The 26,725-nt window shown below is 43.0% G+C and overlaps 1 protein-coding gene across 1 annotated transcript in view; it reads left to right on the plus strand.

Moving 5' to 3' along the window:
- LOC140723009 (coiled-coil domain-containing protein 170-like) overlaps positions 1–26,725 on the plus strand; it is a 101,928-nt gene that overhangs the window by 9,331 nt on the left and 65,872 nt on the right. The window contains exons 4-6 of the mRNA XM_073037643.1: positions 414–530; positions 4,074–4,330; positions 5,174–5,318. Of these exons, the coding sequence (XP_072893744.1) occupies positions 414–530; positions 4,074–4,330; positions 5,174–5,318 (519 nt within the window). The remainder of the gene's footprint in view (positions 1–413; positions 531–4,073; positions 4,331–5,173; positions 5,319–26,725) is intronic.

The raw sequence follows: 26,725 nt of genomic DNA on the forward strand, positions 1-26,725 counted from the left end.
TCCTCCTTCCCTCTCCCCAATGGTTCACTTTCCTCTCCTAACATATTCCTTCTTCTCCAGCCCTTTACTTTTCTCCCCACCCACCTGTCATCTTCTAGCTATCCTTCTTCCCCCAACCCCCCATTCCCCATCTTTTTTGTTCTGGTATCTTCCCCTTTCCTTTTTAGTCCTGAAGAAGGGTCTCGGCCGGAAACATTAGCTCTTTACTCATTTCCATGGACGCTGCCTGACCTGCTGAGTTCCTCCAGCGTTTTGTGTGTGTTGCGAGGCATCTCATTGTCTGCTTCCATGTACGTATGATAAATAAATCGGAGGTGTCGTGCCACCACTCAACCAGGAGTTGTACCTTGCTCCAGTAATCAAGGATGTCATTACCTCTGAACAGCCACTGACCACAGCTCCATCCTCTCCAGGTCACCTTGGATTCTCCACTGAAGGGTGCTTCTTTCTCCCAGGACCTGCTGCGCTCGAAACCAGTGGATATGACTCACCTGGATTACATGCGCCAGAATGAAGGTTCGGAGGCTGAGGTAACACTCACTTACGTTTGAGATGAGCCTGATTTAATTTGGAATGAGTAGGCAATTTTCCATGAGATTGAAAACCATTTATGTTGGGAACTGAACCTCATTCAGTACTCCTGCTCCACCGTCACCCTCCTCACTCCATTACCTTGCAATCCAGCTGGCCATTCTTTCCATCACATCGATGCTGTTCCAAAAAAAGGTTAATTAAGGTTAGAGTATAAGGAGGAGGCCACTCTGCCCCTTTACTGTCCCTTATTCAATATGGGATGGTTTATCCCATCTTGGCCTCAATACAGAATGGTTGTGTAGTGGTTAGCCCAATGCTTTACAACACCAGCTCCAAATAGATAGATACTTTATTGATCCCAAAGGAAATTACATTATCACAGTAGCATTACAAATGCACAGATATAGATATTAGAAGAGCAGTTGAAAGAATCAAAAAAAAGTTACCATGAACAGTCTAACAGGAGGGGGCCATCACTTCCCCGGCTATAGGTTGATTCATTATAGAGCCTGATGGCCAACAGGAAGAATGACCTTATATAGCGCTCTTTGGAGCAGTGCAGTTCTCTTAGTCTATTACTAAAAGTGCTCCTCTGTTCAGCCAAGGTGTCATGCAGAGGGTAAGAAACATTATCCAGAATTGCTACGACTTTCCATAGGGTCTTTTGTTCTACCACAGCCTCCAGTGTGCCGAGTTTGACTCCTATAACAGAGCCAGCCTTTCTAATCAGTTTATTGAGCCTGTTGGCATCACCTGTGTTGATGCCATTGCCCCAACACCACTGCATAGAAGATTGTCCTGGTGACAACAGACTGGTAGAACATAAGAAGCAGAGGCCTGCATACTCCAAAGGACTTCTACCTCCTCAGGAAACAGAGGCAACTCTGGCCCTTCTTGTACACAGCCTCTGTGTTGGTCTCTACTCAAGTTTGTCATCCAGGTGCTTCCCCAGGTACTTGTAGGTCCTCACTGCATCCACGTCCTCACCATCAATAGTTACAGGGAGCAGTGCAGGCTTAGTCTTCCTAAAGTCCATCACCATCTCATTTGTTTGACTGATGTTGAGCTGCAGATGATTCAGTTTGCACTATTTGACAAAGTCCTCCACCAGGACCCTGTATTCATCCTCCCGACCTCCCTTTATACACCCAACTATTGCTGATTCATCAGAATTTCTGCAGATGACGTGACTCAATGTTGTATCTAAAGTCCGAGGTACACAAGAAGGGAGCAAATACAGTTCCCTGAGGGGTCCCTGCGCTGCTAATAGCCATGTCTGACACACAGCTCTGAAGCTGCACAAACTGTGTCTACCAGTCAGGTCGTCCATTATCCAGGATACAATGGAGGTGCCAACCTGCACTGAATGGAGTTTCTCCCCCAGCAATGAGGGCTGTATGGTATTGAAGGCATTTGAGAAATGAAAAACCATGATCCTCACAGAGCTGCCCTGCTTATCCAGATGGGAGTCTTCTCTGTTCAGCAGGTAGATGACAGCGTCATCAACTCCAACATGCTCCTGGCAGGCAAACTGCAGGGGATGGAGGGCTGATCTGACAGAGGCTGGAGGTGAGCCAGGACCAGTCTCTCTAGGGCCTTCATGATGTGTGAGGTCAGGGCCACTGGACAGCAGTCATTCAAGACTTTTGGTTGAATTTTGAAACAAGACCAAGTAGAAATCAGACTTATATTTAACTATGGATCATTGGAATAATGAAATATATAGCTGCATTCCACTTGAAAAAATTACTTATAATCTAAGAAATGAATATGATATATTTTTGAAAATTTGGCACCCATATCTACAAAAGATAGGATTAAATACACAGGTCCTTTGAAGATAAAATTACAAAGTATTGGGGAAAATAAAAATAAAAAATAAAAATTATTTTGAACTCCATGGAGCATGTGGGGAACCTCCGATATTCAGGCAATCTTTCTTTCTTTCTTCCCTTTCTTTTTTTTTCTTTTTTTTTAGATAGGGGTTAAGGGGAGGGGGGAGGGTCAATACTAATTTTTTTTACTATTCTATATTCCATTCATTCTATGTAATCCTCTTAAAAATGTAATAAAAAAAATAAAAATAAGACTTTTGGTTGGCCCTTCTTGGGTACTGGGACCACATGTGATGATTTCCACACAATTGGGACCCTTTCCAGGGTGAGACTCAGATTGAAAATGTGCTGGAGAACTCCACAGAGCTGTTCAGCACACTCCTTCAGGACCTCAATCCTTTTGGGGTTCCATTCCTGACGCTCCATGTAAGGAGTTTGTACTTTCTCCCAGCGAGCACATGGGTTTTCTCCAAGTATTCTGGTTTCCTCTCACATTCCAAAGACATGTGGGTTAATAGGTTGCTTGGTCACATGGATATAATTGTGTGACAGGGGCTCACTGGTCTGGGAGGTCCTGTTACTGTGCTGTATCTTGAAATAAAAATAAATAAATAAATAAATACAAACGACTAGGGTGAAAATGTGGAAGGGTGTAGATAGTAAGTTTACAGTCATTACAGATATTAAATGTTCATGGGTTCTTAAAATCTGATGGTGGAGGGGAAGAAACTGTTTTTGAAATGTTACCTGTGGGTCTTTGGTCTCCTGTACCTCCTCCCTGATGGTAGCAATGAGAAAAGGACATGTCCCGAGTGGTGAGGATCCTTAATGATAGGAACCACCTTCTTGCAGAATTGCCTTTTGAAAATGTCCTTGATGATGGGGAGACAAGTGCCCATGTCAGCTGATAGCTGATGGAGCTTGTTGTTTAGTACTGAAGGGTTGATGGTATTGAACACTGAGCTATAATCAATAAATAGTAGCGTGCTGTAGGTATCTCTGTTGTCTGGGTGGTCCAAGGCCAAGTGGAGAGCCAGTGAGATTACATCTGCACCAGACCTTTTGTGACAATAGGCAAATTGTAGCAGGTCCAGGTCTTTGCTCAGGCAGGAGTTAGCCATGATGCATGTTGCTTGGCAAGTTAGTGAGTTGTCAGTGGGTTTCAGAGTTGGACTTCTATGTGCGCAGGAGGAACAAGTTCAGCATGAGCTCCTGGGTTCACAAGTTGGTGAATCCGGTGTTGGAGGCCTTGTGTTCAGTGATTGGTGTGTCCTGGGATTCATGGCAAGGACTGAGGCCTAAGGATGAACTAGAAGTCCACCAACTGAGGCCTGTTGTCCGAAGCTGTGTCTGCAAATCTCTGTGAGTCTGCTGGGGAGGTTAAAGCCTGGTGCCGCAGGCTCTGAGTTCAAGTCTGCTGGAGGCTTGGGGCCTGTCCTGGGGTTAAAGAATTGGCTATGGCCTGGGTGGGAGGGAGGAACAGAGCTCGTTTTACTTTTGTTGCTTTTTGTGTCCTGTATAGTTCTTCTGAGGCAGAATGTGTGGTGACAGTTGTGGGCTGCTCCCAGTACACCCTTGGGTGTGTTTATTGTGGACACAAATGCTTTTCACTGTATGTTTTGATGTGCACGTGACAAATAAACTTGAATTTTGAATCTTGAATCTTGCCTGCTGAGGTGTGACTTAAGTTTGCTGCTGTTCCAGGCCAGGAAACTCCGGGATCGGCTGAAAGCCAATGAGGCTGCGATGTGGAAGCTCCGAGATGAACTGGAGAGGTACAAGGAGAATGATGCCCAGCAGACCGCACTCCTGCAGTCTCTCAGGGATCACATGAGGCGAACGCAGGGATCCTCGGAGTCAGTGGCCAGCTCTAAAGCCCAGGTCAACTCCAGCATCCGGAGTCTGCAGGGCGAGAACCAGGAGCTGAGGGACAGGGTGTCAGAGCTCGAAGAGCGACTCAGGTAGGTCTTCCTCAGCACTCCATTTCCCGCTCCGGTTACTGACACACACTGAGGGTGAACACTTCTCCACCCTGGGGTGCTAGCCCTCAGGTCCCGGCCACACTGGAGTGCTCATCCTCATCGGGAGATGTCCCTGCCATTCGGTGCCTCACTGATTGATGAGACCCTCCCCACCCCTGCGAGGGAGGGTCCCACCTCTCCCCTCACTGAGAAACAGGTCCCTCCCCTCCCTCACTGGGGTATTGATCCACACTGGCTGAATAAGTCCACCATGACCCAAGGATGTTGATCCTCTCTGGGGGACAGCAACCTCCCCTCCCAGAGGTGCTAACCCTCACAGGGGGTGGGTCCCTACCGTCTAGTGCCTTATTGAGGGATGAGACCCTCCTCACCCCTCCGTCACTGGGAGACGGCCCCCTCTTACACCAGGAAGCTGACCCACTCTGGGGAATGGATTACTCCCCACCCTAGGGTGCTGACGCTCACTTGGGTAAGGCTCCCTCCCCTCTCAAGGGTGCTGACTCTCGGCGGGGGGAGGTGGTGGTGAGGTGTGGGAACAATTCCCACTTCCCAGCTCAGGTGCCCACATAGGGATGGGTCTCTCCCCACCCCAAGGTGCTGATTCATATTGGGACAGGTGCCTTCCCAGCACAGGGTGTGCTGACTTTCTCTGGGATGTGAAAGTGATGATGGGAAGGAATGGAGACTGGGGAGAGGGGGGTGGGGCAAAGGAAGGGGGTGGATGGGGCAGGGCTCGGTGAGGAGGAGGATTTGGAGAAGGTGGGTCAGTCTGGGATGAGGTCTGGACGTCTCCCTGATGCAATCACCGACTCCTCTGGGCAGGTTGCACCTGCGGGAGAGGGAGCAGAGTGAGCAGAGGGCAGTCAGTGCAGAGAGGAGACTTGCTGGCTGCATTGAGAAGCTTGCCCAGGGGCTGAACGAGGATACCAACAGGCAACGCGACCCACTTGACTACCTGACCAACAGGGTGAGTACGGAGACTGAGGCTCAGATGGGAGGCAAGGGACACCATTTAATCCTCTAGCCTATTACGAGGTTCCAGAGGAAGGATGGATCTCAGCCTGGACTATGTGAGCCAAATCAACATTGCTTACACAGGCAACATGGAGCATAAGGACATACAGTGGATTCCGGTTAATTGAGCCATTAGTTAATCAGGGAAGCCTCTTATTGGGGACAACTCTTAAAGAACAAGAAATCATTGAGAAAATAGCCAGTATTCCCTTCGTTATTTACAACTCTATGCCGTTTAATTGGGGACTGTTGCTGAACAGTTTCTAACTAGCGACAGTTACGTGCACTTCTGTGGCCCTTAGACACTACACTGTACTCAGAGTGAACAGTTTTTAAATAGAGTCAGTTGCGTGTCTTTGTGTACAAAAGGCAGTGATTTTTGCCACTGATATTTGGTGATAAATAAACAGTAAGACAATTCAGAACTGTTTTGTTCACTGCGTTTTCAAGCACTCAGGCTTGGAGATGCCCAAAATGAAATGATTTCAGTACTTTAACAAGTTAGGAACTACAAAGAAATTGAAGGTATCGACAATCATCTTGAATGTTACAATGGAAACAAAGATTTGTAGGATGCATTCGTTAGTAGCATTGTATGAAGGCAGTCCATTATCTGCACTAGGTGTCTGAGCTGATTTTGTTCATTTACAGTCATTCAACAGAACGTGGCAGTGGACACTGGATGACTTCCTCTGTGGATAACTATGAGGAAATAATACACAGTTTTGTAGTATTGGTAGCATTCCAATTTGCTCTGTATTTTATTTAAATACATAATTTGGCACAGTTAAGTGGTAGTTTGCCTTTTTAAATATTTTTAACTATTTCCATAAAAATACAGCTAATTGGGGCAGCTGTTTAATTAGTCCAAAATGTACAGGTCCTGATGTGTCCCAATTAACTGGAATCCACTGGATTAGAAACAGGAACTCTCCACAGAGCCGTGTGTCTGCTCTGCCTTTCAGATCAATTCAACCATTCAGGTTTATTTATTTATCTATCCACATGTACATTGAAGCATCCAGTGAAATATCCTTTGTGTTAACAACCAACATGACCTAAGGATGTGCCGAGGTTAGTCCGCAAGTGTCGCCATACCCGCTAGAGCTAACAAAGCATAGCCAGGATGTTCAGAACAACACAGGCAGCAAGAGCACCAACACCAGTAAAACAAGCCCCCTCTCCCACCCACCCACTCACTCACAAACACAGTTCTGTCAGAATCAGGATCGGCTATCACTACTATCACTGACACGTGTTGTGGCCATAGTAACAGTCCAATATTTTAGAAGTATTATAAGTTACAATAAGAAATAAATAAGTAGAGCAAAATAGGGAGGAAGTATTCATGGATCATGCAGAAATCTGATGGCAGACAGGAAGAAGCTGTTCCTAAAACATTGAGTGTCGGTCTTCAGCCTCCTGGACATTCTCCCTGATGGTAATAATGGGAAGAAGGCACACACTCAATAATTCAGGAACAACAGCTTCTCCTCTGCCATCCGATTCCTAAATGGATATTGAACCCATGAACACTACCTCACTTTTAAAATATATATTATTTCTTCCTTTTGCACGATTTTTAATCTATTCAATATACATATACTGTAATTTTTCTAATGCCCTTCCCTCAGACAACATCGGTGGCATGGAGAGGGGAGACCTGCAGCTTGGGCTTCCAGTCTTCCACACCAAAGAACCATGCCCAGGCTAGCACCCTGGAACCTTTCCAAGGTACAAATCCATGGTCTATCGAGACTAACGGAGGCCTACACACTGTAATTTTTACTAATTTATTATTATTTTTTTCTATGTCATTGAACTGCTGCTGCTAAGTTAGCAAATTTCACGACACATGCCGGTGATAATAAACCTGATTCTGTCCTGGGACAAAGTGTTCCTTCATGATGGATGTCGCCTTCTTGAGGAAACAGCCTCTCATCAGCTTCCATCAATCCCTCTGATGCACCATCAATAACTCACTCTGAGACATAAGAAGCGAGGTATCGGCTTTTATTGACTGGAAGAATGAACAACCCTACATCCTGGAGAACGAGGCCGGGCATCAGGCCTCAATCGCCTTTATACAGGGGTCTGTGGGAGGAGCCACAGAAGCAGTCAGCAGGGGTCTGTGGGAGGAGCCACAGGAGCAGTCCAGACAGGTATATGTAGTTCACCACACCCTCTAAGAGTCCTTTGTATTTCAGGAAGCTCATCTCATAGATCTCTAACCTGCAGTGAGTCTGGGCACCTCCTCAATTTCTCCTGATAGGATGGGTCAGGAATTAGTGTCACAAATCCACATAATGCTGACTCCAAGGTTATTATATCCTTCTTCTGGGAGACAGACCAAAACTCCATTTATTAGTCCAGCTAGGATCTTGTTGGATGCTGTAGCAATTTTTCTTTGCTTGGTACATATTTCTCAGCAATAAAGACCAACAAATTTTACTGTTTAAATAGCTGTTTAGTTTCTATGTCTTGTGCACCAGCACTCCCAGATTCCTCTGATCAACTACAGTCATCAATTCCTCACTGTTAATGTCACTCGTATTCCTGTCAGATACAGTATGTTTTATTTACAGAGAGCGGTGGGAGTGTAGCACATACTGCCCAGGGTGGTGTTAGAGGCAGATACATTAGGGACAAGTAAGAGACTCTTAAGCACAAGAATGATAGAGAAATGGAAGGCTCCGTGGGAGGCAAGTGTTAGACTGAGAGTAGGTTAATAGGCCGGTACACTATTGTGGGCCAAAGGACCTGTACTATGCTGTAATGTTTTATGTTTTATGTTCTATTTTCCCTCTGGGACTTCATCATAGACACAGAGCTATACAGAATGGAAACAGGCCCTTCGGCCCCACTCATTGATGCTGACTAAGTTATTTGTGTGAGCTAGTCCCATTTGCCTGCATTTGGCCCATACTACCCTATACCTTTCCTATCTGTGTAACTGTCTAAATGCCTTTTGAATGTCATATTGCCCTTTACAGCTACTTCTGGCATTTCAGTCCATTTGTGTGAAATAGTTGCCCCTCAGTTCCCCTTGAAATCTGACCCCTCTCACTTCAATCCTAAGTTTTGGACTCCTCATGCTGGGGAAAAGACTGTGGCTATTCACCTGATTTATGCCCCTCATGATTTTATATACCGCGAGAAGGCCAGCTCAGCTTGTTTCGCTCCGGGGAAAACTGTCCCAGCTTCTCAGCCTCCCCTCATAACCAAGCCCTCCAACCCCGGTAACATCCTCACAAGTCTTTATTTTGCACTCTCTCCAGTTTAATATCATTCTTCCTGTAGCCGGGAGAGCAGAACTGCACACGGCACTCCAGGTGTGACCTTGGACGTTTTGTACAACTGTAACGTGACATTCTATCTTCCTGCACATACACTGCTCCCTTCCCATCGCTAACTCTCCCGCCATCTCCATTTCCCCTAGCAAACCTGGTGACAGTATGGCAGATCTTTCGCCCAGATCATTAACATAAGTTGTTAACAGCTGAGAACCCAGTATCGATCCCCGTGACAACCCATTTGTGAGTCTGCCAGTCTGAAAATAACCCGATTAACTTGCAAAGGTTGATTGGTGGAGGCTGTTTGCAAGTAAAGGGATGTCTGGCAAGTGGGAGGCTTTTCGAAAGGGAGATAAGAAGAGTTCAGGGCCAGCGTGTTCCTGTCAGAGTGAAGGCAAGGCCGACAGGATTAGGGACTCTTGGGTGACAAGGGATATTAAGGCTCTGGTTAGGAAAAATAATAGATTAAAGATTAGCTTTATTTGTCACATGTACATTGAAAGATACAGTGAAATGTATTGTTTGCATCAACGCTCAGCACAGTACAAGGATGTGCCGGGGCAGCCTGAAAGAGCCACTGCAGTTCAAACACCACATAGCATGCCCACAACTCACTAACCCGTAAATCTTGGAGATATGGGAGGAAGCCAGAGCTCCAAGAGGGTGCTCGCAAGGTCATGGGGAGAACGTGCAGACTCCGTACAGACAGCGGCAGGAAATGAGCTGCAATCATTTCAACCAGGGCTGTATTGGCGTCATGCTAACCGCTACACTACCATCCCGTCCTCATTACTTGGGAAATTTTGATGTTCCAAAATGCTTGATCTCCCACTTGTCTGTAGTTAATTCCATCTCCACCCATTTTCCCAGCTGATCCGTGCTCTGCAGCATCTTGAGACAACTTTCTTTGCTATCTACTACTCCACTAGCAAATTTGCTAATCTTGCCAGATACATTCATAGAAAATAGAATGCAATTTATTTATATACCTGACAAGCATCAATGGTTCCAGCACTAATCTCCATGTATGCCACTTATTTCTGACTTCCAGTCAGAACCTTTGACCAATATTCTCTGCCTCCTATCATCAAGTTGTGTATGGATTTAGAACTCTGATGCCAATTTTCAAAGTTCAGAGGTCAAAGTACATTTATTATCAAAGTATGTATACTATATATAACCTTGAGATTCATCTCCTTACCAGGCAGCCACAAAACTAAGAGCCCACTAAAAAGAAAACCATCAAACACCCAATGTGCAAATATAAAAGCAAATCGTATAAACAATAAAAGTGAGCAAAAAGCATTCAGATTTGAAGTTCATGAAAGTGAATCCATGGCCGTGAAGCCTGTGACAGCCAATCCAGGAGCCCGTTAGTTACAGGCCACAGCCTCAGTTCAGTGTAGAGACGAGCGAGGCTTGCAGAGCAGAGAGCCGAACATCAGCCTCTGGCCCCGACACCCTGACCTTTTCAATTTGGCCAAACAGCATGTTGTTTCTTGCTCTCTGACCTGGGCCCTGCTGCTTTGGTGTGCTCTTGGTCTCTGGACCCGTTACCTCAATTCAGATTGTACCCGACCCGGAGCTGAAATCGGTCAGACATCGCCTTGTTCCTCCTCTCAAGCCCAGGCCCTGCCGCCTCGACTGTGTCGCCTCGGTTTTGCCGCTTCAAGCGCATTCCAGCAATGGCCATACGTCTGTCTCGTTCTCCACTCTTTGTCCCAGGCCACGCCGCATCAACTCAGCCTGTACACGCCACGCCTCAACCATCCTACACCTTCAGGACTTTGCTTCACACTGCAAAAATGCCAGGACATACAAGTGGTTCAAAAGCTCAGCTCCGAAAAGGAAGTACCAGGCTATTGATTGCTGTGATAGTTTCCAGAACAAAAGCGTGATCAATAAAGTAGTTAGTAGTTTTGTTTGCTGCCAGCAAGTCATCTGTGTACTTTGCCAGTGCCATCCTAAACCTTTCTGTCCTTTAATCAATTCTTTATCCCCTGTGAGAGCTTGTACTATGTAACAGCCTGTAATCTACAAGAGCCACATTCACCAGTTACACCTAATCTTGCTCTGCTAATCATATCCTCAGGAAACTGTTAGTTTTAAAAAATAAATTTATTTAGAGATACAGCACGGTAACAGGCCCTTCCAGCCCAACGAGCCCACACCACCCAGCCTCACCCATGTGATCAATTAACCTACTAACCCTGATGTCTTTGGAACGTGGGAGGAAACCAGAGCACAGGGAAGAAACCCAAACAGTCACGGGAAGAACATCCAAATTTCTTCAGTCAGCGGCGGGAATTGAACCCCAATCACTGACTCTGTAATAGCAGTGCGCTAACCGGTACACTACTCTGCTGCCCTCCCCCACCACTTTTATCAATTCCAAACTTCTCTTTGTAAAATATATTGACTTTGCATAATCCTATTACCACATCCTCAATAATGGATTCCAGCTTTTGGCCAAAAACAGATGTCTGGATAACTGCTCTATATCCTCTCCATTTCTTCTTCCCCTTCTAAATCACAGTTTTTAATTTACTACCTTCAAATCTATAGGGACCTTTCCAGATCTAGGAAAAACACAGACATTTTCTCTGCATCCACCCCTCTAGAAAGTGCAGACTACAAATCCATAACATTTTTGACCTGTTAATTATTCCAGTACTTTCCCTTCAGTGATACAAATAACTTTTACTGCCCATTTCTGCTCAACTTATCGTGCTTTCTGCAATGAAAATATATTAAATATCTGTCGCTGCATGACATTCCTCATATATTTTCTCTTCACCATCTTTGAACGGATTTGAAAACTATTCCAATAAATTCCTTTTGTCCCATTTGGTCTCTTGCTCCTTCCATCCTGATTTTGTGCCCTGTTTCTCACAGCACCCACCTCATTCCTTATCATCAAAACCGCCTTCCAGCTGAATGTTTTGTGCAGTTTTATCTAACAGCAATCTCAGTTTGCCTCTGAAGATTAGCTCTATCTGTCACATGTACATTGAAACACTGAAGCATCAGTGACCAGCACAGTCTGAAGATGTGCTGGGGGTGGCAGATTGCAAGTGTGACCGCGCTTCCAGCACGCCCACAACTCACTAATCCTAACCCGTAAATCTTTTGGAATGTGGGAAGAAACCGGAGCACCAGGAGGAAGCTCATATGGTCATGGAGAGAATGTACAAACTCCTTGTGGCGTGAATTAACCTGGGTCACTGGTGCTGTAAAGTGTTATTTTTTATATATATTGAAATACAGGCATTGAGGCATTGATTATGTGGATAGCAGAGGCTTTTTCCCAGGGCTGAAATGGCTAGCATGAGGAGGCATAGTTTTAAGGTGCTTGGAAATAGGTACCGAGGGGATGTCAGGGGTAAGTTTTTCACACAGAGAGTGGTGAGTGCATGGAATGGACTGCTGGCGGCGGTGGAAGCAGATACAACAGGGTCTTTTAAGAGACTTTTGGATAGATACATGGAACTTAGAAAAATAAAGGTCTGTGTGGTAGGGTAATTCTAGGCAGTTTCTAGAGTAGGTTACATGGTCGGCACAGCATTGTGGGCTGAAGGGCCTGTAATGTGCTGTAGATTTCTATGTTCTATGTTACAGCATGGAGCAGGCATTCTGGCCCTTTGAGCCATGCCGCCCAGCAACCCTAGCCTAATTATGGGACAATTTACAGTAACTAATTAAGCTACCAACCGGTACGTCTTTGGACTGTGGGAGGAAACCGGAGCACCCGGAGGAAACCCATGCGGTCACAAGAAGGTACAAACTCCTGACAGGAAGTGGTGGGAATCGAACCCTTGTTGCTGGTACCGTTATGCTAACCACTATACTACCATGTTCAGGTGCTGCATCATTGGTGTTGGAGGTAACACGCTGGCATGGGTAAAAGACTGGCTAGCTGACAGGAGGCACAGAGTAGCTATAAATCAGTAATTTTTGGATTGACTAGGGAGACTGGTGCTGGGGCCATAACTTTCACTGGAAGATGATAACAAAGCAGTTCACACAAAGTACTGGAGGAACTCAGCAGGCCAGGCAGCATCTATGGAAGAGAGTACAGTCGAAGTTTCAGGCTGAGATCCTTCAGCAGGACTGGAGAATAAAAAATGAGAAGTCTGAGCAAGAAGGTGGGGGAGGGGAGAAAGAAGCACAAGGTGATAGGTGAAAGGGGGAGGGGTGGAGTAAAGAGCTGGGAAGTTGATTGGTGAAAGAGATAAAGGGCTGGAGAAGGGGGAATCTGATAGGAGAGGACAAAGGCTAAGGAAGAAAAGGAAGGGAGAGGAGAACCTGAGGGAAATGATGGGCAGATAAGGAGATAGGCAAGAGAGGGAAAAGGGAATAGGAAAGTGTGAAGGGTGGGGGGCATTACTGGAAATTTGAGAAATCAATATTCATGCCAACAGGTTGGAGGCTACCCAGACGGAATACAAGGTGTTGCTCTTCAACCAGAGTATGGCCTCATCGCAGCAGTAGAGGAGGCTGTGGACTGACGTTGGAATGGGAAGTAGAATTGAAATGAGTGGTCGCTGGGAGATCCCACTTCTTCTGGGGAACAGAGTGTAGGTGCTCAGCGAAGCGGTCTCCCAATCTACATCGGGTCTCACTGATATACAGGAGGTCAGATTGGGAGTACCGGATACAGTAGTGACCCCAACAGACTCACAGGTGAAGTGCTGCCTCACCTGGAAGGTCTGTTTGGGGCTCTGAATGGTAGTGAGGGAGGAGGTGTAGGGATAGGTGTGGCACTTGTTCCACTTGCAAGTGTCAGTGCCAGGAGGGAGATCAGTGGCAAGGGAGTTACGTAGTGAGCAATCCCTGCGGAAAGCAGAAAAGTTGGGGGGGGGGGGAAGAAAGTGAGGGTTGAGGGCAGTGTTAATGATAAGGGAAGAGAAGCCCCTTTCTTTGAAGAAGGTGGACATCTCCTTAGTTCTGGAATGAAAAGCCTCATCCTGAGAACAGATGCGTCAGAGACAGAGGAATTGAGAGAAAGCGATAGCATTTTTACAAGTAACAGGGTGGGAAGAGATATGGTCCAGGTACCTGTGAGAATCAGTAGGTTTATAAAAGGTATCAGTAGATAAGCTGTCTCCAGAGATAGAGAGAAAGGGGAGGGAGGGTTCGGAAATTGATCAGGTAAATTTGAGGGTAGGGTTGAAGTTGGAGGTAAAGTTGACGAGCTTGGCATGGGTTCAGGAAGCAGCAGCAATGCAGTCATCGATGTAGTGTAGGAAAAGTTGGGGAGTGATACCAGTGTAGGCTTGGAACATAGACTGCTCCACGTAGCTGACAAAAAGGCAGGCACAGCTGGGACCCATGCGTGTGCCCATGGTTAGTGCAACATTTTACAGTGCCAGCAACCTGGGTGCAATCTCTGCTGTTGTCTGTAAAGAGTTTGTAATATTCTCCCCATAGCCTCGTGGGTTTCCTCCAGGTGCTCCAGTTTCCAGCCACATCTCAAAGATGTACAGGTTAGTAAGTTAATTGGTCACCTATGTGTATTTGGACAGTGTGGACCCATCAGGCTGGAGAGGCCTATTACCATGTTGTATTTCAAAATAAATAAATATGATGCAGAAGATACAGTCACTAAATTTGTCAATCATAGGTGAGCATTAATGAAAACCCTACATATTGCAGAATTGTGTTCAGTTCTGAATACCTCAATATAGGAAGTTTTCAAGAGGTTGCAGAGATATACCAGGATATATATAGGCATATAGAAATAGCTGATATGAGAGGCCATCATTTTAAGGTGATTAGAAGGAAGAAGAGGAGTGATATCAGAAGCAATTTTTTCTACATGGAATGGACTGCCAGGGGTGGTGGTAGAGGTAGTTACGTATATTAGGGACATGTAAGAGACTTTTAGATAGGTCTTTAAGAGACTGTTACATTGATCTTAGAGTAGGTTAAAAGACTGGCACAACATCGTGGGCCACACATCGAGAGCAAGAGAGGGAGAGGGTAGGACCACTCAAGGATGGGGGGGGGAGTTTTTCCTTGGATATGGAGATTGTGGATGAGGTCCTTAATGAGTACTTTCCGACAGTGGAAGTTGCACATCAGGGCTGAATGGTTTGATATGTTACAGTATTTTGAGGTAAAGGAGGAGATAATGTTGGATCTCCTAAAGGACATTAATGTGGTTAAGACTTCAGGGTCTGATGGAATATACCTGTTAGGGCGATTTTTTGGTTTAGCACCTCTAACAAATAACTTCAACCACCACTCTTCAAATCTGAATATAGTTTGTAGTTTTAATTTAAAATGTGGCTCTGAACAATAGGTTCCTAAAGGCCTTGAATCACAGACCAGATGATGCTGACTAAAACCCATTTAGATGTCTGTGGCATGGGTGTGAATCAGGAGGTGTGAAGTTTGTGTGTAGTTTCAAAGAAAGCATTGTAGATGCATTGTAAATGTGGAATTGTCCTTTGGTGTTTAGCACATAAAAGATCAGGTAACAATAGGTAACCCCCCCCCCGCCCCCCAAAGGTTCTCCATACGATGCCTGCTGTATCTTGTTTTGTTGAATAAAGAGGCTGTTTCATATCTACAAGTACTTTTCTCTGGAGACTTCAATCATGCAACAATGTATGGTAGTCAGATGTGCGATACCTTTTCGTGACCCATTGTGTGGTCAGTGATCTTAGCCATCTAAGTGGGTGAGTATTTTTTTTTGTGATTTTTTAAAAATTGAAGTTCATCAAACAAACATTTCCATAAGATGTATTTCAGACATTGTACATATATATCATATAATCATATATATCACAAATCTCCACAAAGTATTTATCTGAGGTATACACTTATAGAAAAGAGTGGAAAGAAAAAACAAGCAAAAGGAAAGAACTATGTACAAGTAGGGAGTGATCTTTTTTTTACAACAGATTCATTGATTTATGAGAATAAAATCAGGCCTATGAAGCATTATGTAGTTAAACCATTTTCCCAGTATAAATCAAATTGTTCCAGCTTATGATTTACAGATGCTGTTATCTTCTCCATTTTGTAAATGTCCATTGTAATTTCCATCCATGTATTTAAAGTTGGGCTCTCCTGTGATAACCATTTCCTAGTAAGAGTCTTTTTACCAGCCACCAACAGTATATTCATTAAATATTTATCTCTTTTCAACCATTCTTGAGGTATATATCCAAAATATATGGTCTTACTCTCCAAGGGTATTTCACATTTAAAGATGTCTTGTAGGGCATTGTGTATCCCCCTCCAATAGTTTTTGATTACAGGGCAGTCCCAAAAAATATGATAATGATTTGGATTTTTATTTCACAATTTCTCCAGCAAACAGGGAAGATACTATCATAATGGGATTTCTGAGAGGGTGTAATAAAATATCTTATCAAGTTTTTCCATCCAAACTCCCACCATTTCTGTGAACTGGTACACTTCCATTGATATCTCCATATTGTTGTCCATTCTTCCTCAGATATAATTATCCCTCCTTCCTTCTCCCATTTTGTTTTAATGTATGAAGTCAAATGTGTTTTAAGATTTGACAACCCCTTATACATGCTTGAAATGATTCTACTACCATTAGCTGAATTATATGCTTTTCTAAAGAGCTCTATGAAGCATGTATTTGCCTGGGTTACATTTTTAAGCGTCTTATTAACATATTGTCGCATCTGTAAATACCGATAAAAATCTTGTTTTTCTAATAAGTATTCCTCTTTAAGCAATTCAAAACTGAACAGTGTTCCTTCTTTCATTACGTTGCAAAGAACTGTTATTCTTTTAGCTGTCTAGTCCTTAAATCTAGCATCCAATATATTTGGTGTAAAATCCAAGTCATATGCACACCATTTAAGAATTGCAATATCTCCCTCTAGATTATATTCTTTTATAGTAGTTTTCCATATTTTAAGAGACAATTTCACCCATGGGTTATCAATAGTATGTATGTACCTTTGCAGGTTGTTATCAGCCAAAATTGCTGGTATGGGGATGGGAAGTACCCGCTCCTCCATGTTTTTCCATTGAGCGTCATATGATGGGTTGCACCAACATATCACAGCTCTCAACTGTGCTACAAAATAATAATCTCTAAGAGAAGGTAGGCCCCATCCCCCCTTTTCCTTTGCTAATTGCAAAGTTTTGAGACGAACTCTAGGCCTTTTACCCTGCCAAATATACCTTGATAGCATCTTGTTCCATTCATTGAATTGATTTTGATTAATCTCTATTGGTAGGGTCTGAAAGAGATAGAACAGTCTGGGCAGTATATTCATTTTAATAGACTCAATCCTTGAACTGAGACTGAAAAAAGGAATCAGGTTCCATCTTGCCACATCTTCCTTAATTTTTTTATATAAAGGCTGATAATTACATTCTGATAATTTTGCCAAATCTTTTGTCATAATGATGCCCAAATATTTGAAAGACTCTGTGTGCCATGCCCAGGAGTATCGACTTTCAATTTCTCTTGGTGGGCTATAGTAATATGAAAGTAATTGGGTTTTATCTATGTTGATCTTGTATCCTGACAATTGACCATATTGTTCAAAGGATTGCATCAATTTAGGTAAAGAGTATGTTGGTTGCCCTAGATAGATCAAAATGTCATCCGCATAACAAGCCAATTTATGCACAGTCCCTTTAATAGTAATTCCCCTGATATCTTCATTTTGTCTGTGTATTGAGCTAATGGTTCCAGATATAACATGAAGAGTAGTGGTGACCATGCACAACGCTGTCTCGTGCCCTTTTCTAGGGTAAGACTATTTGATAAATATCCATTGATTTTAATCCTAGCAGTAGGATTGTCATATAGTGTCTGTATAGTTTTAATAATTGTGTCTTGGAAACCAAATCTATGTAAAACTCTGTAAAGAAAATTCCAATTAACCGAATCAAATGCTTTTTCAGCGTCCACGCTTATCACTATTGCTTCGATTTTATTTTTTTGTATATGATCCATAATGTGAAGTGTCCTTTGTATGTTGTCTTGTGTCTGGCATTGTCATATAAAACCTGTCTGATCATTATGTATAGTATGGGTAGAAACTCCTCTAATCGTTTGGCCATGATGGAGGTAAATAACCTATAATCTACATTAAGAATGGATATTGGTCTAAATGACCTGCATTCCATTTTATCCTTGTCTTCTTTCGGTATAGCTGAGATCATCGCTTCCTTCCAACTGGGTGGCATTTGTGCCTTTTTTAGAGCCCAGTTCAGTGTGGGGAGTAAAACAGGAATTAACTCATTTTTAAATTCTTTGTACCACTCTGCCATATACCCATCTGATCCTGGTGACTTGCTTAATTTAAGCCTACTAATTGCAGCTTTTAATTCAACTTCAGTTATGTCAGCAGTCATCGTTCTATTTTGCTCTTCGCTTAAAGTGAGTAAGTCTAGAGAATTTAAGGTGTCAATTTGGGTTATGCTTCCCCCTGGAACTTTTGGAATATAGAGTTTTGTAAAACACTTTAAAAGCTTCTTGAATTTCACTTAGCTTATTTTTTATCATTTTCGTTCTTGAGTCCCTAATTCTATGAATTGTATTTTCTGCTATCTTTTTTTTCAGTTTCCACGCCAGTATTTTCATAGATTTCGATCCACTTTCATAATGTCTCTGTTTCAGAAACATTAAGTTTTTCCTGATTTCTTGTGTAGCCAAATTATTTATTTCATTCCTAATTCTTTTTATTTCCCCTAATGTATCCTGTGCCAAATTCAATTTGTGTTTTTTCTCTAGTTCCTTCAGCCTATTTTGTAATTCCTCTAATGGTTTATTCCTTATTTTTTTTGTATATGAAGATATCGCTATAATTTTCCCTCTTAAGACCACCTTCAGAATATCACATAAAATGGGAGGTGACACCTCTCCATTATTATTAAATTCTAAGTAGAGGCCAATTTCTTTTTAAATTTGTTCCTTAAAGTACGGATCATTGAGTAGACTTGAATTTAGTTTCCAAATACTATTCTTTGGTTGTAGGTCAAAATCAACAGATAAATATATAGGTGCATGGTCACTTACATCTATTGTCCCAATTCCACAGGTGTTTATTTTGTCTTTGTCTTTTCTAAATGTTATGAAATAGTCTATTCTTGTATATACAGAATGGGGAGCAGAAAAATGAGTGTAATCTCTTCTGTCAGGGAAAATGTCCCTCCATATATCAATTAAACCAACATCCTCAATAAGTGTATTCACTTTCTTATGTAATGATTTTGTTTCATAGGTTTTTCTATTGGAAGAGTCTGTTTGGTTGTAATTGTATATTTAAGTCTCCCCCACATATCAGGAGACCTTCTGTTTCCGTTACCATAATATCAGTAATTTTCTGAAAGAAACCAATATCACTTCCTGGGGGTGCGTATATATTCAATAGAGTAACTGAATTGCTGTCTATATTCCCCCTTATCAGAATATATCTGCCCTCTTTATCTCCCATTTCGAATACTTTTTCAAAATTTAGCTTACTTGAGATAAGAATAGCAACTCCTCTCCTATGTCCTGATTTATATGAGGAGAAAAACAGATTAGTGAAGCCCATTCTCTTCAGTTTTTTATGCTCATTATCACTTAAATGAGTTTCCTGTAAATATACTACATGGGCTTGTTCTTTTTTTATTTTGGATAAAATTCTCTTACATTTGATTGGATTTAATAGCCCATTGACATTAAAAGAAATGAATTTTACCTTGTCCTTAGCCATCTATATTTGTCTGTCAATGTATCATTGAAATTAGAATAAAGCTTAATCGATCTACTCCCTGAACAAATAAAAACCAAGAAACGCAAATAATAACAAAAATGGCAACGAATGCTGAGGTCTCTAGTAGATGACCCTGCGTTGAGCTAGAGGAAATGTCTAGCTGTGGGGGATAACCCCTCCTATTTGTGAGTTGAGGGTCCCCATTGCAGTATTCATAAAAGTCAGTGAACAAATCCATTACACAGAAAAGATTTCCCTGTGTACTCCTCCTATATATATATATATATATATATATATATATATATATATATATATACACACACACAAATATATATATACATATATACAAATGTTTGTACATACATATATACATATATACAAATGTTTGTACATACATATATACACACATACACACACATATATATATACACATACACATATATGCACACATATATATATTTTCATTTTGGTGGGGAAAAAGGAGTAAGTGAGCAAATAAGGAATAACAACTAAGTAATATAAAATCCACATTATAATAAGTATTTCTCGAGATAGGTATATCACTGTGTACTTTTGCTTCCGTTTAGCTTCTCAACATTTTTAAAGTTAGCCAAACCTTATGGCTCTTCTGAAGGGGGTGAGGACTGTCTTTGGGGAAACTCCCGGTCTCTTCCTGATATATTTCTCTCGGCCTCCTCCAATCTCCTGCCTTCTCGATTCTCGCACTATTTCCCAAGCCGAGTGGGATAGTTCCTCAGTCAGGCTTTCCCTCGTTTTGGTCATGCTGACGGGCAACCCTCTGGCCTTCATGTCTGTAGTCGCCTCTTCCACTGTCTGGTACAACCACGTCCCGTTGTCATAAAACACTCGAAGTTTAGCAGGGTACAGAGTTTGAAATCTAATCTTATTTTGCTTTAGTACTCGCTTTACTTCAGAGTATTCTTTGCGTTTCTGGAGAACTGCAGGGTAATCTTGGTTGAAATATATTAATATATCCTCTAAAAACACTCTCTTCTTACCCCAGGCCCTTCATAGAATCTCCGCCTTGGTGCTGTACCGAAGGAATTTAATTATTATTGAGCGTGGCTTTCTATCCTGGGTAGGTTTGGGACTAACGCGCGGTGGGCTCTTTCGACTTCCAGCTTCATAGCCGGAGAAGATCCAGCCGCAGTAACTTTCCGACAAACTCCATCATAGACGAGCCCTCCGCTCCTTCAGGAACGTTGTAGATTCTGATATTTTTCTGCCGTGATCTTCCCTCCAGGTCAAGCAGTTTACCTTCTTGGTGATGTATTATTTTTATTGTCTTACTCAGTATCTGTTCCACGTTTTGAACACGATCTTCCACCTTCTCAATTCGAGTCTCTGCCACAGCTATTTTTTGATTAACACTGGCGAACTCTGACTTAATATCACGGAGCTGCTGCTCTATTTCTTTCCGGAACTCCCTTATCTCTTTCAGGATTTTGAACATATTCGCCACTTCATCTGAATGAGACCCAGCAGCCGCCTCGCTAGCACGCGGTCGGGTAGGAGAGCCGCTTGCTGCACTCCTCTTGGACGCAGGCTCCGCAGTGTCGCTTTTTTTATTTCCATTTCTTTTCCCCATTCTTGCCCCTCTTTTCAGTTCAAATATTTTTTGAAAAATATTATATTTGATGGGTTAACAGGGCTTAATATGCATTTTTCCAGAGGAGCTAGTGACTTAAGCTGCCATTCTCGATGATGACGTCACTGGAAAAACCCAAAAGCTTGGCCATTCCCGGTACAAATTTATTTTTGTCCAGGAGGGCCAAGAGGAGGGACTGTCAGAGTGATTTTGGGTTCAGTCATCAAACTTAAATCTGAATATACATTGTAGATTTAATTTAAAATGCAGCTCTGAACAATAGGTTCCTAAAAGCCTTGAATCACAGAGTGGATAATGCTGAAAAAATTCATTTAGATGCCTGTGGTGTGGGTATGAATTGGGAGGTGTAAAGTTTGTGTGCAGTGCCAAAGATAGCATTGTGGATGCATTGTAAATATGGAATTGTCTTGATGTTTAGCACATAAAATATCAGGTAGCATGGGGCCAGTCAGAACTCTTCCCTTCCCTAAAGGGTCTCCATATGATGCCTGCTGTATCTTGCTTTGTTGAGTAAAGAGGCTGTTTCATATCAACCAGTACTTTTCTACAGAGACGTCATTCCCACAACAATACCCTGTGTTATTGAGAGAGGCAAGAGAAGAGATTGCTGGGGCCTTGAACAATACTTTGGCATCCTCTCTAGCCACAGGCAGGATCTCAGATGACTGGCAAATAGCTAATGTTCCATTATTCAAGAAGCGAACCAGGGATAATCCTGGAAACCATGGAGAGGTGAGTCTCACATCAATGGTAGGGAAGTTACTGGAGAGAATTCTTAGAGATAGGATTTATGAGCATTTGGAAAACCATGGCTGATTAGGGAGAGCCAGCATGACTTTGTATGGGGCAAGTTGTGTCTTACTAACTTGACTCTTTTTTTGACTAGGTGATGAGAGTGACTGATGAAGGTAGAGTTGTGCATGCTGTCTACATGGATTTTTGTAAGGCATTTGACCCTCATGTGAGGCTCATCCAGAAGATTAAGTTGTATGGGATCCATGGTGAATTGGCCGTTTAGATTCAGAACTGGTCTACTCATTGAAAACAGAGGGCTGTGGTTGAAAGGATCTATTCTAGCTGGAGGCCTGTGATTAGTGGTGTCCTGCAGGCATCTGTACTTGGACGTCTGCTGTTTTTGATAAACTGTATCTAAATTACCCTGATGAAAATGTAGATGAGTGGGTTAGTAAGTTTGCAGATGATATGAATATTGGTGGAGTTGTGGATAGCATAGGTGACTGATAGAGAATACAGTAGGGTGTATGTTAGTTGCAGATATGGGCAGAGAAATACAGATGGAGTTTAACATGGTCAAATGTAAAGTGTAGGAAAAATGCAAAGATCCGTAGCCGTAATCTATATCTTTATATCTCAAACAGCAGAGGTCCCAATACGGATTCCTGCAGAACACCCCAAGGCACATCCATCCATCCAGGATGTCCCGTTGATCACTACCCTCTGTCTTCTGTGGACATGCCAATTCTGAATCCAAATAAACAATTCATCATCAATCCCACACATCTTAGTCTTCTGGATGAGCCTCCTATAAGGAGCCTTGTCAAATGCCTTACCAAAATCTACTTAAACAACATCTACGGCTCTACCTTCTTCACTCTACCTTTATCACCTCCTCAAAGAATCAATCAGAAGTTAGTAAGCTGCAATTTGCCCTACATTGAGCCAAACTGACTGTCCCTAATTAGGCCATGGTTTCCCAAATATTTGTAAATCCCATCCCTAAGAATGCTCTCCAGCAACCTGCTGGAGTTTAAAAGTTTTAAAATACAGTTAGACAAGTACATGGATTGGAAAGATTTAGAAGGTTATGGGCCAAATGCTGGTTTATGGGACTAGCATGGATGGGGCATCTTGGTCTGCATGGACCAGTTGGGCTGATTGGCCTGTTTCCATGTTGAAGGGTTCTAGGACTCTATGAAGAAGGAAGGGACTAAAAGAAAAGGAACACAATGAAGTAAAAACTGAAACTGACAACAAAAGACATAGTTTCAATATTGTTAATGTCATTTCCCGTTCACAAGTGTAAAGGGGAATAAAATATTTGTTACTCTGGATCCTATGCCGTGCAAAACAAACACGCAGGCACACGTGCGCGCACGCACGCACGCACACACACACACACACACACACACACACACACACACACACACACACACACACACACACACACACACACACACACACACACACACACACACAGATAAAGAACACAATAATAAACAAACTTAATAACTATAAATACATAAGATAGCTTATATAGGTAGATTGATTGTATGTCTATTAAGTGATGCTGGCACAGGGGTGTCTGTATATAAGATTATTCTGACAGTAAATGATAAAACAGTAGTGGTTGGGGGTGTGGTGGGATAGGTTAGTAGGAGGAGGTGTTATTCAGCCTTACTGCTTGGGGAAAGTCACTGCTTTGAGTCTGGTGGTCCTGGCATGAATGCTTTGCAGCCTCCTCCCTAATGGGAGTGGGACAAACAGTCCATGAGCAGGGTGCAACAGACACAAAATGCAGGAGGAACTCAGCAGGCTAGGAATATAGTCGATGGAAAAGAGTGAACAGTTGACATTTTGGGCCATCAGAACTGAAGAAAAAAAGACGAGAAGTCAGAGTAAGAAGGTGGGGGCAGGGGAGGGGGTGGGATCATTCGTGATGTTGCTGGTCTTCATCTGGCATCTTTCTGTGTGCATGTCCTTGATGGCGGGTAGGCTGGTGCCAGTGATGCATTGGGCAGTTTTGAGTACCCACTGTAGTGCCTCCCTGTCTGCTGCAGTGCTGTTTCCATGCCATGCACTGCTGCAGCATGTTAGGATGCTCTCTACTGCACGGCTGTGAGTATGGATGTACATAGTCCGGCTCTCTTCAGCCTCCTCAGAAAGTAGAGGCATTGGGGAGTTTTCTTGATTGTTCAGAACGTGTTGGTGAGAGGTTGTGCGACTTGAAGAGAGAATGGATAAACCAACGAGGACCATCAAAATCATCACAACAAATTTTGACAATTATCAGGGATGCTAAGAAGCTAAATGAAAACACAAGAGACTGTAGGCACCCAGTCCAAATGAAAGGTCTAGACCGGAAACATTGACTATCTGTTTCTCTCCACAGGTACTGCCTGACCTGCTGAGTTCCTCCAGCTTCTTGATTGCTGCTGAGAAGCGATCAGTTGTCTGCTTGCTGTCTCATTTACAGAGTGTGGATAGATTTATAGAGCACCACAGCACAGAAACAGGCCCTTCCATCCATCTAGTCCAAGCCAAACTGTTATTCTACCTAGTCCCATTGCCCACACCTCTGTACGATAGCCCTCTGTACCCCTTCTATTCAGGTACAGTACTTATCCAAACTTCTCTTAAATGTTGCAATTGAACCCGCATCCACCACTTACTCTGGCAGCTCACTCTCACTATCCTCTGAGCGAAGAAGTTCCTCCCCAGGTTCCCCTTAAGTATTTCACCTTTCACCTTTAACCCATGACCTTGAGTTGTAGTCTCATCCAACCCTGAAAAAGCCTGCTTGCATGTACTCTGTGCCTACCCCTCATAATTACTAGGATGTTGCTAGTAATGCCAACAAGTATTGTCCATCACTAGTGCCTCTGAAGTACAGAGGTACTTGGTGGGTTGAAAGATACATATACTGTAGGTCAAACAGGGTAATGAAAAAAGACTTCTTTCCCTGAAGGAACAGAGAAACAGATGTATTTTTATGATTATGTGGTCATTTCATGGCTACTGAGACTAATTTTAATTCCAGATTTTTTGAATTACTTGAATTTAAATTTCCCAGCTGTTTTGGTGGGATTTGAACTTGTTTCTGGTTTATTGGTGCACAACTCCAACTATTGGTGGAAAATACTACTGTATATCATCTGCGATATCACCCTGCGGTGATGTAAGTGGAAATAAGGTGGTAACAGTCATATGGAACAATGGCTCTGTGTCAGCAGTTCCATTGATTCACAGAATAATCAGACAAACTACCTAAGCAGGACATATTATTTCGTGGAGAGAGGGACTTTCTCTCTGTGTTTGATCTGCACTCCGGAGTAGAGCCTTGAGTTCGGGGTCAATATCCAAGGTTGGTTGTTGAAGCTCTGATGGTTGAGCCTGGAGGATGGAGGCCCAGAAGCCTGAGCTGGAGTTGGAGGACAGTCTGTGTGAGTGAGGAGGTTGGTTGGAGGGGGGAAAGGGACTTGTTCTGCTGTTGTTGTTTTGTTGCTTGTTGTGTTCTGTGTTCTGCTGAGCATTGTGGTTGTCTACCATTGCTATGTTGGTACCAGAATGTGTGGTGACACTGGCACACCCTTGGGCTCGGGTGCATTGGTTGTCTAGACCCGAACAATGCTTTGATGTACACATGACAAATAAACTTGAACCTTGATAACCTGTGGGCTGCCCCCAGCACCTCCCTCGGTGCTTTGGTTGCTAGTGCAAACAGCACATTTCACTGCATCTCACACAGAAATCAGCCTCAGTGGGTAGGAGTAGAGAGCCCACGCTTTGGGCTGAAACCCTTCATCAGGACTGGAAAGGAAGGGGAAAGAAGCAAGTCGAGGGAGTATGTTTCGATGTACATGTGATAAATAAATCTGAATATGATCACACCCAGGGTTGTACATTCCCATTGAACTGTATCCCATTAATATTGCACTCAGCTCACTTACTTTGATAGCGGTGAAATTGTTAGCCTTGTTCACAAGGCATTGGGTTTCACAAGGTGTGATTCCATTCTGGAATATTAGCATCGAGGTCAGGAATTGTGATTTCCATCCAACCCACTTGGCAGATGTGGAGTGTCAACTGCATGCCAGAAGTGTTAGTGCATGTTTATCCACTGCTAAGTAGAATGAGAGGCTGAAACAATGCTGGAATGATTGTCTTGTCAGGTCAAGAGTGTGATAGAATGCTCTCCGTACTCGAGTGCAGTGCCAACTCTCAAGAAGTTTGATGATATCCAGGACAGAGCAGCCAGTTTGATTGACAGCACGGAAGCTGGCACTTCAGTCCATCTCATCCATGCCAACCAAGCTGTCTACCAGAACTAGTCCAAAAAGCTGATTAGAAAGGCTGGCTTTGTTATCAGAGTCAAACTGGATATACTGCAGGCTGTGGTAGAACAAGGGGCCCTCTGGAAAATCCTGGCAAGTCCGGACAATGTTTCTTACCCTCTGCATGCCACCTGGGCTAAATTGAGTAGCACTTTCAGTAATAGACTAAGACAACTGTGCTGCTCTGAAGAGCACCTTATGAGGTCATTCTTACCCTCAGCCATTAGGCTCTATAATGAGTCAACCTATAGCCAGGGAAGTGATGATCCCCTCCTGTTAGACTGTTATTAAACTCCATTTAGCAGAGCTCTGTTTAAGCTCTGTTTAGCTCTGTTTTCCACACCCTGTTATCGTGGACACCCTGTGCAATTCTGTGCAATAATACCATCACTTACTATCCGGATGGTGTGAATGTGCACCCATTACTGTATAATATTATGTTAATTCTTACACTACCATCTTATCAGTGTGAACTTGTAAATCTTGTAAATCTTTAAATTGTAAATTCTGTACATCTTATTTTTAAGGTAAGTTACTTTTTTATTCTTTCTTCTCTTCTAATATTTGTATAGCTGTGCACTTCCAATGCTACTGTGACACTGTAATTTCCTTTGGGATCAATAAAGTATCTTTCAATCTATCTATCGAGTCCCATTTTC

This window comes from Hemitrygon akajei, chromosome 3 (assembly GCF_048418815.1).
Source record: "Hemitrygon akajei chromosome 3, sHemAka1.3, whole genome shotgun sequence".
In the NCBI taxonomy this organism is placed as follows: domain Eukaryota; kingdom Metazoa; phylum Chordata; class Chondrichthyes; order Myliobatiformes; family Dasyatidae; genus Hemitrygon; species Hemitrygon akajei.